A 17892-nucleotide genomic window follows, 5' to 3' on the forward strand; every position below is an offset into this window, starting at 1 on the left:
TAAAAGCAAAAGAAACAGGCAATAAATATTGTTTTCCTTTACTTCTGTTAGCTTAGTTTAAAGTGACTGCTTTTTGTAAAAAGTCAGTTGTACTTTATCTTCCCTCATGAGCTTCAAACAGAAAACACGATTAAAAAAAAATTATCAAGAAACTAATACAAACATGCGAAGTGTTTGATCAGAACTAGAAAGCATTTTAACCAAATAAATGTCAAGGCAAACCAATAAAGCATTTAAAGGCACTATTATCTTTTCCAAAATCAGGAAGATAGTATCTTTGCACTTGACAATCTTGAGGGTCTTTTCCAACCTAAGTGATACTATGATCTGGCATGTTTCATTTTATAGTTAAGTCCATGCATACACTTATTTTCCTGGAATATCTCATACAGACTTTTAAACATGAGAATGGGTTAGCATCCTGAAGGTTACCAGTTTGCTGTTACATACAAACTAAAACTCCTGAAACTCATATATTGATGCAAGCAAGCAGAGACTGCTTTGCCTATAAAAATACGAGTACAGTAATATATCACATATCTATATGAAATAATCCAAAACCTAAATATTACCTAATTTCATCTTCATATAATAAAATTTAGCAGGTCAGAAATGGTCAAGGCGTTTTATAGTACAATAAATCATCAAATCATGGAATCCAGAATACTACATATACTATTACTGATCCCTGTTTTTTATCTCCTGACATATTTACTTGTTCTTAATAGACTCTTCATGAGCTCCATTAATTTCCTAATTGCATATATATCTATATAAATGTGTCCATTTTATGCAACAGAGATCAGTCTAATTCAGCTATAATTTTGGAGATTTAAATGCATACTATACTTTAGGTCACTTCAGCAATATTTTATGCGTTATACTATAGAAGAGAATTTGGCTAATACATAAGTAACAGCGAGCAGCTGACTAAGAACCATGATGGCTAAGAAAAATAAAAGTCAAGTTAATACTCTGACCTTAGCTCACACTACTAAGCCTTTTTAAATTTTATATCTCAGTAATGGCCTCAATTAATGCTGGAATGTCATCTGGATTTGCAACCTCAGTGCTCATTCTCCTTTCCCTGATGGATCTAAGCCAGGACACTTTAACATGCTTGACTGCTGTACCACGTAGGCTGTTGTGGTCCAGGAGATATCATATTTCTCAGCTAATGCATTAGTTGGGTTCTAATAATAAAATGAAAAAGACCTAACATAATTACAGAAATGGTTACAGTAAATACAAGTGGCTCAAAGGGACTGATTGCAGGAAGTCTGCAATGGTTTGACTACTGCAAACATACAAGCTCCAGTTCATGGATGATTGCACCAGCAGCAGCTCCAAGCTACTATTACTACAAAGACTCAGGATGGAAACAGCACAAATCACCTGCTATTGCACCCATGGGAGATCAAAGCTGGGCACCAGTTGACAAGAAATTACCTAATTCTGTTTCAAACCTATAGTTCCCAGGTCCCTTTGCTTGTCTTTACGACTATCAGTAAATGTGCTCTTGAATTTCACCATCAAATATACTCACATCATCAACAGCATATGCCACTTTTTCTGAGAAGTTTCTTTGCCTGTAAGGAAAAAAAAATGCCAATTTGATAAAAAGGTAGCTTTCAAACCTAAATGTTCCATTTAGCTCTGGAAAGTAAATGCTTAAAATATCTGTGAACTACACATTGTCTAAATAATACCTTCCAGAATTTCCATTATTATGGTACCACGTGCTAACACCACGGTTATTTGTGAATAGTAATAATGAAAAAATACATCAATATGCAATCGAGCAAAATAATCTGCTTTAAAAAAATAGAATAAACCCAATTAAGACTAATTCACATGCAAACCATTCTATTGTTTTGAGATTGTAATATGAGCTTGTAACATGAGGTTTTCCCTTTAGCACGTTAAACTGAAAAACATCTTTTTAGGTATTTGGCCCTGATCCTGAAAATACAGTCAAGTAATTTTGCAACCATTACTTGTCCAAAAAATGACTTGGATTGCTGAGGGGCATAAATGCATTCAAATTTTCATTCACATGTTTTCAAAATCAGCCCTTGGTTTCACAACTAAGTTTTATTTAAATTTAGTTTTGATCTATTAAGAAAAGTTTGTCATAATAATTGTGTATTTAGCCCAGTCCATCCTGTTTCATGCCATGATTTGGCACCTAATTGAATACAGGAACACTGTTCTAACAGAAACAGTGATTTGGTTCTTTCCCAGGTATATCAAGCACAGGTTAATGCAAGTTTCCCCTTCAGGCTCTTTGAAATTTCTGTCTTGTCTAACATTTCATATTATTTTAATTAAAACATTTTTTTTCCCTAAAGATTTGGCAAAAGTGAACAAATTTTAAAACACTCTTTTAGAAGTACCAGCCAGTAAAAGTAAAATAAACGCCCCAAATAGTAATTTTCTGATGGGTCAGATGATGATATTACTGTTTTCTAGCCACCCACCTAGTCTTCCCCTTCTTTCTCCAGTTGTGTATGTTTCAGTTCCTACCTTTTTTCATAGTAGTAAGCTATGGAGAATTCAGCTAGTTGTGGCACATTCTTGCACTTAATCCCCCTTTTCCTTTTGGTTCTACAGATGTGTTGACACTTCAGTTACAGTAAGTGCATTATAAATTAGCGATGTTGAGCCAAATTATACAGAAATAGAATTACCAGCATTTGTACTGACAGCAAATCCATTCTGCAGCATGACAAAACAACTGAAATGCTGAGTGTGTTTCTCTACCTGTAACATCTGACAGCTGCTATTACATTACTGTGTCCCAGGCTTTGTGCCGGATGGTGAATATACTCTACACTGTCTGCAGGTGTGTTACTTCTGCCAAACCACAGATAATCCTGGATTGTTAAACAGCTATGGGGTTCTATTCAGGTCGACACAATTTTAGACAAAGGGTTAAGATTGACTAATGCCAATTAGTCAATTAATGCCAAGGAGAAAGAAGAAAGAGTAATTAGTTTTTTACCACTCACCACAGATATAAAAACAGAAAAAAATATAGAACACAGTTGTTCTTGTATACAAGAACAGTTGTATACAAGAACAACTTGCGCCAGGGGTGTTTTAGGTTGGATATTAGGAAGAACTTATTTACTGAGAGGGTTGTGAGGCATTGGAATGGGCTTCCCAGGGAAGTGGTGGAGTCACCATCCCTGGAGGTATTTAAAAGACGTTTAGATGTTGAATTTAGCGATATGGTTTAGTGGAGGACTTGTTAGTGTTAGGTCAGAGGTTGGACTTGATGATCTTGAGGTCTCTTCCAACCTAGAAAATTCTGTGATTCTGTGACATGTGACTATTATTTTCACTTTATATTAATTATGAGTCAGACAAGATATAACACAGCCATAATAAATTACCTATCTTGTGATACCGAATGTTCATCAGCATTATCAAAAGGGAGAGATGGCCGAATCCTGCAATGGACTCTGATATTTCCTCTCAGCTCCTAGGATTAGATTATTAACACAATTTAACACAAAGTACTGTGGAGGACAAATACACTCATGCAGACATGAATGTGTTTAAGAAAGCAGGCAAAATCACAGCCTTAGACTTAAACTCTGTGGAGAAAAAAGACTGTATCAGTATCATTTGCTTTTTCCTAATTTTAATTGAGAAAGCATAACCTCTTCAGAGCTCTGAAATGGTACAGTCCTCTTCAGTCTGTACGAAAAAGAAAAGATGCTTTCAATGTGAGCCATTTCAGTCTCACTCTTCAGTCTCCTTCCTCTTCATTTGAGCTTCTTCACTTATATTAACTCAACAGCCAACATTAAACAATGCATTTCTTCTCAACCAGCCCCCAGGAAGATACAAGATATAAAACATTTTGTTTCTTTTTCTCTCCACTGTGTGGTCATACGTGACTAAAACGCCAGTATTGATTTTTCTTTTTAGGCTGCTTCAGACTTTTCCTTATCTAACCTGGCGATCATTTCTTTTCATTGTGGATCAGGGAGAATAGCTTGCTTGTGATGACTAGTGAGCACTGGCATTAACTCCCCACACTGCCTTGGGGACTATCTCAGTAAACTGCAACACAAAGCAGAGTTTGGAAGGTAAGCACTTTTTAACGAGGAGCTTCTTTTTCTGAGATAGAAAAACTTAGAAGAATCCTGTTTGAAAGTGGCTTGTCTTTCTAAAAATCAGGTTCTGAATTAGGCAACTCAAAACTCGTCATCTGGGGGATGGGCAGAAAGAGTAAATTTAAAGAACAAAAAAGAAAAAAAAATGAATCCCAAACAAACCATCACTAAAATCTGAACAGGATACAGCTACATAGATATATATATGTTATAAAAAAAAAGGAAGACAATTTTTCAATTTCAAGTTGATCACTTTAAGAATTCTAAAGCAATTTCAGAGGTATATTTCCACTTTATTGAACCTGAATTGATAAACCTTGAATTTCACATTGTGGAGGAATTGCTAGAAGAGAAATGGCATTTTCCAGAAGCTACAAACTTAGGGGATGAAGAAACTCAAATTTTGCTCACTGTTCAAAATTTATGATATTCCTTAGGGCCATATTATCCAGGACTGCATTTGGAAGATGCTTCTGTAAAAAGAATGGACTGTGGTTTATCATGAGATGAAAGTGCCTCAGCAAAGAAATGCACCTTATATAGAAAGTTGAGGGTGGGAAGTGATAAGTACACTTGTAAAGGACAATTATATGAATTACTTTCATTGGTAACTAAATTATTGGTATAATTACAACAAAATAAGAAAACATTCTGTCATTGAAGATACTTACAACTAAGCTGTTATGTAGAACTCTCCTCTTTTGCTTTTCTTTTTCGTATCTCTCTGTCACCTCCTGTAGGGACTGCTCAAGATCAAAAGCTTTTATCTGAAACACTGCAAGAAGAAAGCTGTTTCAAAGAACTGAACTCTGTGACTTTACAAACTAAAATAGTTTCCAATAGTACTTCATGAAATATAAGCATAAAACTTTTTAACTTCTTCCAAACTTAAATTAGGAAGATTAGTTCTTGATTTACCAGTCGCGTCAGAAAAAAATCCATTTCTTCTCACTATGAAATGTCTATGCACAGTTAAAGATAATTACCACGGGTACATGTGCATTTTTGAAAAATGATCAAAAAGAGAAGACATTTAAAGGTAATTCAAATGTGTAAGCTTACTTAGAATAATGTTACCTGTCAGTGAAGCCTGAAACCTAAGCCTGAAGCAATCTGCTTCTGGATGAGGCTGTCACTTGTGTGGCTTATGCTATATTTGCAGATTATTAGAGTCATGCCAGCTAAATTCATGAGAAGTTAACCTATCATTTATCATCAGTCTCATTTACAGCGCTACTAATCCTGTAAACAGCTCTAAGGCTCCCCTTTAAGACTGGTACATTCACTTTTTCATAAAAATGATTGATCTTTTGAACCCTAGGAAGTCTCCTTCAGAAAACTGAGGAGAGCAGTAAGGGGCATTATAAAAGCCTTCTACCTTCACAAATGGTTTTATTTCAGACCAATTACATTAACACTGAGCAGGCCTAAAACAAACATACAGTCCAGAATGCTCATAATGCAACTGTAAACTTCTGTAAAAAGCAAGCTTTTAGGAACCCCAGAGGGAAATCAATTGCCCCAGCTATTAGCAAGCAGTTCAAAGATGAGGAGTAGCAAGCAGTCAAAACCATGGTCTGAGAGCTGTTAGCAGGATAGCCACCAGCCTGAATGTGTTACCTTACAAAAAAAAAAAAAAAGAAAAAAAAAGATTTGAAATTTCAGCATGTCACATACATGATTTATGTTCTCTGAAGTAGATTAAAAATCAGGTAACTTCAAAGGACATTTGTCTGCACTAGAGATTTCACAGATGTTGTCTTTATAGTATTCATGCTATTCACCTCCAGCTCATGATGTTTCTTCACAGTGCATGCACACAGGGGAAACATGATGTTAATAGCTGGGGAGTTGAAGTAAAAAAACATCAGTACGAAAAATGCTTTTCCTGCATACTGTATGTGGACTAACATTAGTTTGTCTTCATTTGGAGAACCACATGCAAGTCTATAAAAACAAATTGTCAAAGGCAACTCTTATATTCACTGACTCATACAGTATTTTTCAAAATAGGAGGTGGGAATCCATTATTTAAATAAGTTCCATAAGAAGTATGCTAACTTATAAACTTGTATACACACAAGCTTTCAATTCTTGAAGGCTCTTGTATGGGCAAAGTTAAAGATAAGCAATAGGTGCTAAGAGTACTTACTCCTTTCAGTCTTCAAAGAGAAAAAAAATTGTTAGGAAAACAGGCCTAGAACAAAAGAGTATTGGACACTTCTCTCTTATCTGAATTATTGCTATTTATATTTCACTGGGAAAGATGACAGTAGCCTGATTTTCAGACAATGACTAAATATTTCTAATGAAGGGACTACCTACTTATTACAGAAAAAATTTATAGTTTGCTGCATGTCTATTACAGCCTGAAAATTAACCTACTTATATGTTTTTTCTACAGTTCTCTTATTTTAAATCTCTACTTTAGGATTAAACTGATAACATATGCTCTCTCTAGAATACACATTTTGGGCTTTTTGTTTAGGAAAGATTATATTTAATTTCAGGACAGCAATTCTGACTGTAGTATCTAACCTTAACGATGAAATCTTCATTTAAAACATCTGACAGAGATCTGAAAAATTACGACTTTAAAAACATGTCACCCACCTATGTACTGACACACAATTTTGTTACAGGCAACAAAGCCTCTTCTGGTTATGATTTAATAGAAAAAATGGAAGGTCAGTTCAGTCAACAGGAATTCGCAGGGCCTCATAAGGACTATCCACCATTTATGTACATCACATTAGTTGAAGTGCCAAACTGAACCTCTGATCTGTTCCTATAGCTCCCTGCTTCAATAAGGGGAACATTCACATTTAGCTAGGTTTAATTTTATATTTTGTTTTTCTTTTTCCAATTTTAAAATCAACTTCTTAAAGCATTTTCTCTACAGAGATAATACAGTAACCTAATCCATTTTAATCATAATGTAATACATAACATACCGGGACAAGTTATGCAAACACGTCACTAAGCATGTTGTTTGTTGCTGTTGACATGAGTAGCCCTATCAGAATCAAAGCAGTCCCAAAATTATTTCGAATAAGTACAGCAGAAGGAAAATGTACATTTTATATGGCAACACAAAGATATCAGAGAATCACACAGGGACTCTCATTATAAAGTTCTATATATGTTATTTCATCAGCTTCATCAATTTCAAACAATTAAAGCCCCATGTCACAATCTGTTTTGTGTTGTGTTCTCAGACCTGGTAGGAGCATCACCAGAATCAATCAGATTGGAAGCAGGTGCATAGATCCATGCCAAGAGATCCAGGTATAGGACCAATGCACTTAGTCCTCAATGATGAGGGTGGAGAGCACCAGTGCTTTGCAGGGTCTGCTTTACATCTACACATGAATGCGGACCAGAATTCTGAAACAGAATTCAGAAACAGAATTCTGAAACAGAATTCAGGTAAATTCTGTTAATTACCCAGGTAATTCTAGGTAAAGAGCATTGCCTACGGTGTTGTTTTCCACAGACCAGTAAGTGGAACTGCTTTTGATTTCAGAGTAAAATTTTCTCCTAAATATACAGAAATATTAAAAATCTGGTCTGTCCTAAATTCAGACATTATTTTCAGAAATCTATGAAATCACCTAATTCCTTATTTGGTACAGCCAAAAACAGGCAAATTGCAGCTAAAGCAACACATTCTTTATTGAGCTATTTTAAAATCATCATGATAACAAGCCTGAGAACTTTGGTTTAAAAATGTTACAGCTGAGCTAACTCAGCAGCCTAGTAGCAGCTGCAATCAACACAAAAGCTGAATCCAAATTATCAGCCATATTGCCCTGAGAAAATGCAGAGTTATTTGTACTCTTTCTAACATTTCAGGATTCCTTGATGATCTAACATCAAACAAAACCAAGTGCTGGTGTCTCAGAATCAAACTCAATCTTTCAATGCTACTAACATTTGCCAATGACATTGTTGATGTTACACATTTGAAATGTAAGTGCAATGAGCCTTACTTTGCATTGCTTCGTTTTGCAGCTGTATCTCTTGGACTGCTGTCAAAGCTTGGTAAAGATAAGCCTTGCATTGACGCTGAAAGTCTTTTGAAAGCTCGAGAGCAAATGAACGGAGGCTCTTCATGTCTTGCTTAAGCCTCTTAACAGCAAGAAGAAAAAATATGTTATAAAGACACAAAAATAACCATTAAGGAAGAATCAATATAACCACTATACAAATAACAGAGGTGAGATATCACAATCAGGAGGAACCCTCTACTTGATGAGAGGAATTCTTCAGGAGTCTGTCTTTCAGCACATTAGAGAAGGATCTTGCAAGATATTCGCCAATGTCACGTCCTAAAGATTTCAGCAAGACTTTAAGGATCCTTACTATCTTATTTGATATACAAGGACCATCACACAGCTTTGGGTATAACACAATATTGTTCTTATTTCATCAAACAAAAATCAGGTTGTGTGTTCTGTCCACTTAAAAGGCACATCCAGAATCGGCAATGTAAAACTGTGATCCATGTACCCCTTACAGCATTCATTTTCAATCCTTTAATCAGGAGGTATATGTTAAGGTTCTCCCTAAGTCATTTTGTACATGAGCCAGTTCTATGCCTTTCTTCAAGAACTGATGTGTTTTGAAAAGATCAGAAACTTTTATTGTTCGTGAAATATTTCCATTATTAATGTAACTCAGCATATTATGCATGATGCAACTTCTAAATGTTTATAAGAACAGCTTACATTCACTTAGAAGTCCAAAAAAAGTAAAAAATAAATTAACTTGATTTTAGGATTAGAAGACTTCTTGCCATCTTAGTCTTGGAAAGGACATGTAAAGCCATCTGCAAGATGTACTTCATGATACCTTCTCTCATAGAAACACTGTGATGTTTCATTAGTCAGCCTTGTACAAAGAGTCACGTATTATTCTGTGACATTTTATTTTTCCAGTTTTGGTACTGACCTTGAATTAATTAAGTAGGTTCAATGATAAAACAAAAAAATAAACTAAAGGGAGAAAATCACTGTAGTTCTCCCTCCCAGAACATAACTGCAAACAATTTTTTAAATTTTTTAATTACAGGTAGAGGAATGCTATTAATTTAGACTTTTATTTGGAGAGCTTTACGCTCTTTTAGCATTCATTGATCTCTGGTTGTAAACCATCACAGCCCACTGATATTGCATCACAAGCACTTCTGCCATTCTAGCTATCCTAAAATATAAAGCTCCACTGCAAGACCTACCAAGAAAAGTACTGCTACAATTAAGCTAAATCCTTTTGCCTGAAGGAAACAGATTTATTCCCTGATCCATTTTTTGCTACCCTCAGCTATTCAGTGCTACCCTGAGAAAAGCTGACATTTTAAGTATCCTTAAAAGGAACAGTGTTCTGTAGAGTAACTTAAGGAACATGTACCTCAACAAAGACAAATATTATTGTACTAGTATTGGAAGAACAGTTCCAGTAGAAGACAACCTGACTGAGAGAACAGGGAACTAATCCTGATTCCGAGGTCCTCCAGAACAGAACAACTCTCAGTGAAATCAATGGAGCTCTCCAGTGCCCTTGTTAGGATCTGGCTATCTGGTTAAATGACATCACAAGTATTGTTTCTTAGGGGATGTCTATATGATAGTCGTATCAGGGATTCAAGATTTTGACTACTAAAATAGTTCAGGTATTGATACCAGTCTATACATGAGATCCTGTAACTCAGAAGCAGCCACTTACTGACTGCTCAGGTAACTTTGCAGCCTATTGAAGCAAAATCACTACAAGTTTTAAGCCAACTCAGACACTGCTACACTTTGCTGTAAGAACTGCAGTGAATAAAATAAAACCATAGATCAGGGTCAAATCTGACCATTTTCTGTGTTTTATTTTATTTCATAAGCATGTATATGTTTATGGCATAGATTGTACCTACATTATTATTAAATGTCTTTACCTTTATTGCCTCATGTAGGTGGGTTACAACAGAACTTCTCTGCAATTTCTGCTGCTGCCCATGAGCAGAGTAGAGCTGCAATACTTCATTAGTGCTTCTTCCAGCCAACCCTTGATACTGTTTAAAAAAAGGAAAAATCACCTAAAAATCACTTCAAAGTGCTCCTGTTTTTGTTGTGTTTTGTCCCCTTTGTCCCTGTAAACATTGCATTCAGCAGAGTTGCAACGGTGCAAAACTGCACGTAAGTGGGTCTTCAAAGTAATCAAAGCAGGTTTTTTTTAAGGGACGAGAAGGCTTTCTAGTAATCTAAAATATCCTATTATGCAAAAGCAATTTTTATGGCTAAATTTTTGAGATCAAAATTTGAAATCAAAAGAATAACAGAAACAATACAACTTTAAATATGTCCCAGCAAGAACAGAGGGATGAAATCTATGTAGAGTACTTGTGAAATTCTGCAATATGACAGAATCTGTATTATATTAAAAACTGCATTTTTGTAATTTATTGACAACCCTGGTACTGAAAATCAGCTGCAACTTCTTCACCTACATTTCCCAGCAACCTATCAACATCTATCATTCCTTAACCAGCACTGACAGTCTCCTTCCTTATGTTTGGGATGCTCTTGTCTCCAGCACATACTTATTTCCTAGCTTATTCAGACCATAAATTCTGTGACTGCAGTTCTCTGCTTGTTAAATTAACAGAGGACAGAAAAAGCACAATGGCATAAAACAGGAGATTGATTTAATTCCAATCACCTGACCATGACAGGAAAAAAAATAAACAGATTTAATTATACTCGAAGTTTAACTACAGATGATATCTGCAAAAACAACAATATAATATTTGGGAGACGTTAGAATAAAGAAAAATGATATTTTCCAATAAAAATATTTAACTTGTCTAAACCAACTTTTTCATACACTTTTTATTTGCAAACGCAACTGGAGGCCCTCCACAGCTACATAATATTTTAATGCTAATTTTAAAAGTTCTTACATGGAAAAGAAATAGCAGAAAGAGATTATTTAAAAAGTATTCTTCTCTTTTATTACAGGCTTTAAGCTCCCAGAAATTGAGACAGCTCCTATACTGCTATTCCTGTGTTCTCTTACTCTGGGGATTTTCAAGACTTGTGTTACTCAGACACAATATTTATAAATGTGCTTGACAAAAATGCATACAAGCAGTGCACCAGAATTAATATTCTAACCACATATGAAAAATTAAAAGCATGTACAAGCAGTTATAGCACTGAAGCGTTGTCATTAAATGAGCTTAAGTTAGCAAAAAACAAATGTATTTTTAACATCTAGTATGTTTTCTACCACCTGCGTAGGTTCCCCCTGACTATCCTTTTTTTCTCAGCACAGAGGACACAGATGCAATGGTCAATTCTACCTTTACTGCAGTCAACTTCTCATCCCTCCCACTGTCAGGTTTGGCATTTTTGCAAATGCTGCCGTGGTTTTGAGGTTTTCTCCATTAAAATAGCTTTTGCATTCATCAGAATTCTCTGCAGGTCAAAATTTGCAAATCTGGGCTTGGGCATGAGAAGACAAAAAAATGGCTATAAATCTTCTTATTATAGCTTTATTACAAACAGAATTGAAACCAAGCTACTTAATAGTGTTACCCAAACTGCAGTCTCAGTTCTGCCACCAGACCCATTCTGGCAGACTTGGCTTTATGTGTCTGCAGGATCAGGAGGACCTCAGGAGCTGCAAACCAAAGCAAGGGGTATGCAGGTAGGCAAGCGTTTCCAAATACACAAAGGTAAGCCTGCAGACAAAGAATCTGACCTTTAACAACTCTTATAATACGCTGCTAAGATAATAATATACAAGGCTGTAGAAAACAGTGGCAGGGCTGTTTATTCATGATTGTCCTAAAGATACAGGCAAGGGAAGGTCTATAGGAGGAGATAACACTTGTATTAGACTGATGCAACTAACAGACAAACTTTTACACTGCAAATCCTAATTTAGGGCCATCCTTGTAAGTTTATCTTCAAAGATCCGTATCTCGCTTCAGCCAGTGCATACTTTCTTCACACTTTCAGATTCCTGGGCCAAATTAGCCAAGGAAAATGAGAATGTTAAGTGTACTTAACTAACAACCTCAGTAGAAACATCAGTGCAAGGCTAGTTATAAGGTATTTCCACTAATCATTTGACGTTGCTTCTGACTGAGGGTGGTATCACTGGCATGCTCCTCATTTCTGTAGGTGCTTATATCTTCAAGCACCTTTTGCAACAAACTGAAACAATTCTGTGTTTTTGTTTTGTTTTTTGGTGTTGTTGTTGTTATTGTTTTTTGTTTGCTTGTTTGTTTTCCAGCAGCTACACATCTCATCTGTAATGGAAAAGCTGGGCCATACAGAGATCTAAATTATCTAGCTCTGGAGGGAATCATGTTATGGATATCTACTGATGGTTTCTGAAGGAAAAAGGCTTTTGTGGTTGCACTGTCCTGGTGTCTGCCCTTCCAGCACCCTTTTGTCAGTTTCAGTCACCTCTAACAGACGAGAGATGTCTCAAAAGGCTGCATTTCTGCAGCACATCCCCACAAAGGATACAGCTCTGGAAGCCATATGTTTTGCCAGCTGGCAGGCACATGGACCTCATTCACCAGGCAATGGCAACACGTAGCTCCAGCTAGCACACGGCCAGACCTGGCTGAGAGGTACCACCTCCTGCTTCTGGCCCAGCAGAAGGGCCAAACAAAAGCACGAGACAGAGGTGGCACTGAAGTGGGGAACATACAAAGCTGAGAGAAACAGGACCAACTCAATGGGCTTGGAGGGTAGCTGGGGATGTGCAGGAAGCAGAGGGAGAGCTGCCCCCTGTAGACACACTGAGCTCTTGAAGGGTTCTCCCAGAAATGTAAACTAGAGGTGCAAGCTCTGCAAAGGCTGTGACAATAGCCTGTCAAACAGTATAAAATTCTTTGGGGTAACGTAGATTAAATGTTTTTCAAAGCTTGATTGCAGGCTAGATGATAAATCTCAGATGATTTTTTTACATGTATGCAAAACCTTTCCCTGTACTGGCAGTAAGTACTTTGTGCACATTCCCTTGTGTATAATAGGGACTCCTGATAAAGCAGTTAAAAAATCAGTTAACCGTGATGCATGAATCCACGGAAAACAAGGCTTTATTATCTAATACTCAGATAACTGTTTATTACATCTGAAGCACCTTCCTGGCAAGAATAATTTCTTGTATCTGTCAGAATAAGAAAAAAGATGAAATAATTAAGATTTTTATTAAATATGATGAAGCTGAAAAAATCAACAGAAACATTTTCTCAGAATAAATTACAGTATTCTTCTGCATACCTAGCAAAACTCATTTCAGATGTACCGTCTGGATTCTAATCAGGCTTTGAAAACTGTTAAACCCACTTTTATCCACAGGTGTTAACAGACCCACAGGGAGGCCAAGTGGCTTTCCTGAGGTCACACAACCATTTAATGCTTCAGAGCAGATTAGAAACTCTTGGCCAGCAGTCTCTGTTGCAACTAAATCTCACAGCTGGCTCTAGTCTAGAGGTATAAATAAATATTCAAAGTTCTCTACATCTTTGAAGTCTTACCTTTGAAGACACCAAACATTATCACAGGCTACTGCTTGTTGCAATAATGGTCTAGAAATAAAATTTCCTTCTGAAGAAGGATATAAAAACTGAGTGTCATTACTGCAGCTTGCTCTGTAATTGACTTCTGCAACAACACTGCCTTTTCCAGACAACTCTAGCATTAGTGCTATTAAGACATGCAAAAAGGGCATCTTTGTCTACACACAATGAAATACAGCTCCTGCAGTATACAAACAGTGCTTTTTAAAGCATTATTCAAATTGTATCTACAAAGTATTTCTTCAAAATCTGCCTCCATCTTTTAGGCACACATTTTCACTGTAAGCAGAAAGCAAAATTCTGTATTTAATTCTTCTAGAGTCTGCCCCTCAGTTCACTTTTGCAGATTTAAAACAATGGCAACTATTTAAATGTGTCCCAACTTCTAGTTACTTAATCAGTCTGTTGTTATTGCTACCATTCATAATTAAAATAATAAAGAAACACTGAGCCTTAATCTCTTCATAGATTTCCCCCAACAGGAAGATTGCAAAACATGAAAATATGAAGGTTGACTTCAGTGTCTTTTTTCTGTTTCCACAATAATTCTTTCTGGAAATAAATAAATAAATAAATAAATAAATAAATAAATACCTCTGCAAGTTTTAGATGAAGAGCAGCATTTTCAGTTTCCAGGACGACTATTCTTTCTTCTTTGGTCTAAGAAAACAAAAACAAACACAACAACAAACAACACACCCAAACCCACCAAAGGAAAAATAAAATAAATACGAGTCTGATAAAAGTTACCTCATTATATACTTTTTGTTGTTGGTGTCCGCAGAAATAGCTGGCACCCGTCCTGCCCAGCAGCCGGGCTGGGCAGGACGGGCACAGCTCTGAGGCCCGATTTCTAGCCCAGCCCCAGGCAGCGCAGTCTGACCTCCACATCAGACAGCCTGGCAAATTCCCACTGAGTCCTGGAATATCCCGGGCTGGAAGTGACCCATAAGGATCATCAAGTCCAACTCCTGGCTCCCACACAGGACCACCCAAAAACCAAACCACGTTTCTGAGAGCATTGTTCAAATGTTTCTTGAACTCTTCCAGGCTCGGTGCCATGACCACTGCCCTGGGGAGCCTGTCCCAGTGCCCAACCACCTCTGGGTGCAGACCCTTTCCCTAACCCCCAGCCTGACCCTCCCCTGTCCCAGCTCCATGCTGTCCCCTCGGGTCCTGTCGCTGTCCCCAGAGAGCAGAGCTCAGCGCCTGCCCCTCCGCTCCCCTCGTGAGGAAGCTGCAGGCCGCCATGAGGCCTCCCCTCAGCCTGCTCTGCTCGGGGCTGAACAAACCAAGGGGCCTCAGGGGCTCCTCAGGCATCGTCCCCTCCAGACCCTTCACCACATTTGTAGCCCTACTTTGGACACTTCATAATATGTCCTTTTTATAGTGTGCTGCCCAAAACCGCACACTGTGCTTGAGGTGAGGCCACACCAGTGCAGAGCAGAGCAGGACAATCCCTTCCCTCAGCTGGCGTAGCAGTGCCGTGCCTGATGCACCCCAGGGTACAGCTGGCCATTTTGGCTGCCCGGGCTCACCATGGCTTTGCGTTCAACTTGCTGCTGACCAGAGCCCCCAGCTCCCTTCCTGCGGGGCTGCTCTCCAGCCTCTCATCCCCCCCAGTGAGTACAGACACCCAGAGCTGCCCCATCCCAGGTGCAGAATCACGCTCATGCACAAGCTTCACAGAAGCGGTGATGAGCCAGACCTCTAACGTTTTATGGTTTCCTGCAAGGCTTCACTGCCCTTGGGAGAGCCAACAGCTCCTCCCAGTTCAGTGCCATCCACACACTTACTCTGTACGCCTTCAAGCCCTACGTTTATGAAAGCCTTGAAGACAACTGGCCGCAGAGCAGAGCCCAGCAGCACCCCACCGGTGGCTGCCCACCAGCCTGATACAACCCCATTTACTGCAACCCAACTGTACCCTGACCCTGTTTATTGTTCACCCATTGAATTATGTTTTTGTCTAGCTGCGTACTGGGCATTCTACCCAAAGGAACGCTATACGAAACAGTAACAAAAGCTTTGCTGAAATCCGAACAGACTGCGAATTTCAACCCTTAGAAACATATTTTTAACAGAGAGGGGCAGAAAGAGGAGCAGCGGGCTCACTGCAGGAGCCAGAGCCATCAGGTCAACCCGAGCCACCCCGGCCCCGCCCACCCCACCCGAAGCCCCGCCCACCCCACCCGAAGCCCCGCCCACCATACGGGAGGCCCCGCCCACCTCGCTGTAGCCCCGCCCACCCGCCCCGAGGCCCCGCCCCTCACCCTCAGCCCGCGCTGCAGCTGCCGGACGCGCTGTGCCCACACGGGCCCGGGGCCGCTCCCGCCGCGCGGCCGCATCGCGCTCCCGCCACTGCCCCGCGCTGCGCTGCGCCTCGCTCCTCCCCCCGTCCCCCGGGGATTTAAAGCGGCCAATCAGAAAGGCGGCCGGGGCGTCCGCGGCGCTGCCATGGCGACAAGCACCGTCTCCCTCGTCCGGCGGGCGCTGCGATTGGCCGAGCGGGAACTGTGGAGCCGGGGCTACTGGCAGCTTGAGTGGCAGCGGGAACCACCAATCGCGGCGCAGGGAGGGCGGGGGCGGCTGAGGAGGCTGCCTGGGCCAGCTCCCCCCTGCCGGCGTGTGGCAGGGCTGGTGTGGTGTTTTTATTTTTAGTTTGTTTGAAAAACCCAAACCAGCATCGTAATCACTAAGGAATCCCCTTCTCATAGTGCCCTTCTCTCATTGTACCCATCTCGCATAGTGCCCACCCCAACAGCCCTCCTCTCCCCCCTACTGCAGCCTTCTCCCCTACTCCAAGCCCGTTTAAAAAGAGAAAGTTCCAAATTTGGGCGATATCAAGGACCTGAGATGCTGAGTCAGACAGGATTTTATTAACATCAAGTCCTGGGGGAGATACGTTAATAGCTGAGGGGTGTAACTCCGTTCCGGTTGGTAGATGCCGCAGCAGTCACATCACAATAACGTTTTCCAGCGTACCTCAGCTTCACCGCAAGAGGATCATCCTTGAAGCTTAATGCTTTTCTCCCCTCATCTGTTTGTTTTTTTTTTTTTTTTTCACCACTATAAGTAAGATTAGAAACGTAGTTCCTATAGGCCATAAAGAGAGAACATTCATTATCGCTGGCTTTGAACTACTGGCCCCAAACCAGGCACGCAGATACTGCTCTTCAGTCATTCCTTTGTGCAGACGTGAATGTTGGATAGTACTCAAAGCTCAGTCCCATCCCTATCAAAAACCCCACACTGTGATCTGTGACTCACCCTCGCGGCAGCAGTTCTCTTTGGGGATGTGCCTTCTATGTCCAAAGCCCAGGATAAGCTGCTTGACAGGGCACAGAACAGACTGTCAGCGAGATCTGGGCAAGAAACAAACAAAAATCCGTCTTCTGGAAACACTGCAAGGCGGTACGCCAGCATGCTTTTCTACACCGATCCTTTGATCTTTGACAGGTCTCATTTTTTCCCCAAACTTCTATCAATTGGATTCTGTCCTCTCCCTGCAAAAGAAGAGTCAATCCTACCTTATTAGAGATGCTTCTGGGGCCAGAAATGTCATGGCATTGAGTGAATCAACTGCACATTTTACTCTATTAATTTTAACATCAGTGAAACACTACAGTGGATTATAAAAGCTACTAAATTAGCACTGTGTTGAATACTGCTGATGCATTTCATGTTAACCCTAGTGGAAACAAAACCCTTATGAGATCCCAGCTTCAGCGTTCTGAATTGTCCATTATGCCATTCCCAAAGCAGCAACTACAAACAAAATAGGTAGAAAAACACCCAGAAAAATACTGAGATAAGTTTGCTTTTGTGCCAAATACAGAGAGATTTTCAACTGCCTAAATGACAGCACATGCCCCACGTTCAGCACAGCCTATCCTTCAAAGCTTCCAGAGACACCATCCACTTCATTTCTCAACCCAATTTGATTGAAGTGCCTCTCATTGTTCTAGACAGACATACTTGCAGCCAAGGGGTGAACAGAGCTGGCACTAATTGCCTGAACAGGTTCTCCCTGAGTGTTGACAGTACTACTAGCATTTAAATGATCCCAATGCTCACAGACCTGTTGGTTGGTTCAATCTTCTGTAGAAGAGCAGTTTGTCATCATTCCCCTTTCCCCCCACCCCAAGCTGAAGAACAAGTGAGCTGCACTTAAATCTG

General features: G+C 39.5%; 1 protein-coding gene across 4 annotated transcripts in view; it reads right to left on the reverse strand.

Moving 5' to 3' along the window:
• KIF25 (kinesin family member 25) overlaps positions 1 to 16094 on the reverse strand; it is a 40387-nt gene extending 24293 nt beyond the window's left edge. The window contains exons 1-8 of one of the 4 annotated variants that reach the window (XM_068676883.1): positions 15987 to 16093; positions 14464 to 14648; positions 14308 to 14373; positions 10069 to 10185; positions 8120 to 8258; positions 4799 to 4902; positions 3399 to 3487; positions 1547 to 1589 (exon numbers count right to left, since the gene is read on the reverse strand). In XM_068676883.1, the coding sequence (XP_068532984.1) occupies positions 1547 to 1589; positions 3399 to 3487; positions 4799 to 4902; positions 8120 to 8258; positions 10069 to 10185; positions 14308 to 14373; positions 14464 to 14604 (699 nt within the window). In that variant the 5' untranslated portion in view covers positions 14605 to 14648; positions 15987 to 16093. Of the gene's footprint in view, positions 1 to 1546; positions 1590 to 3398; positions 3488 to 4798; positions 4903 to 8119; positions 8259 to 10068; positions 10186 to 14307; positions 14374 to 14463; positions 14834 to 15986 lie in introns of those variants that run through there. The other 3 variants (XR_011094859.1, XM_068676884.1, XM_068676882.1) reach the window with 3 other exon arrangements.
• Between the last annotated feature and the right edge of the window lie 1798 nt (positions 16095 to 17892).

This window comes from Anas acuta, chromosome 3, assembly GCF_963932015.1.
Source record: "Anas acuta chromosome 3, bAnaAcu1.1, whole genome shotgun sequence".
In the NCBI taxonomy this organism is placed as follows: Eukaryota; Metazoa; Chordata; class Aves; order Anseriformes; family Anatidae; genus Anas; species Anas acuta.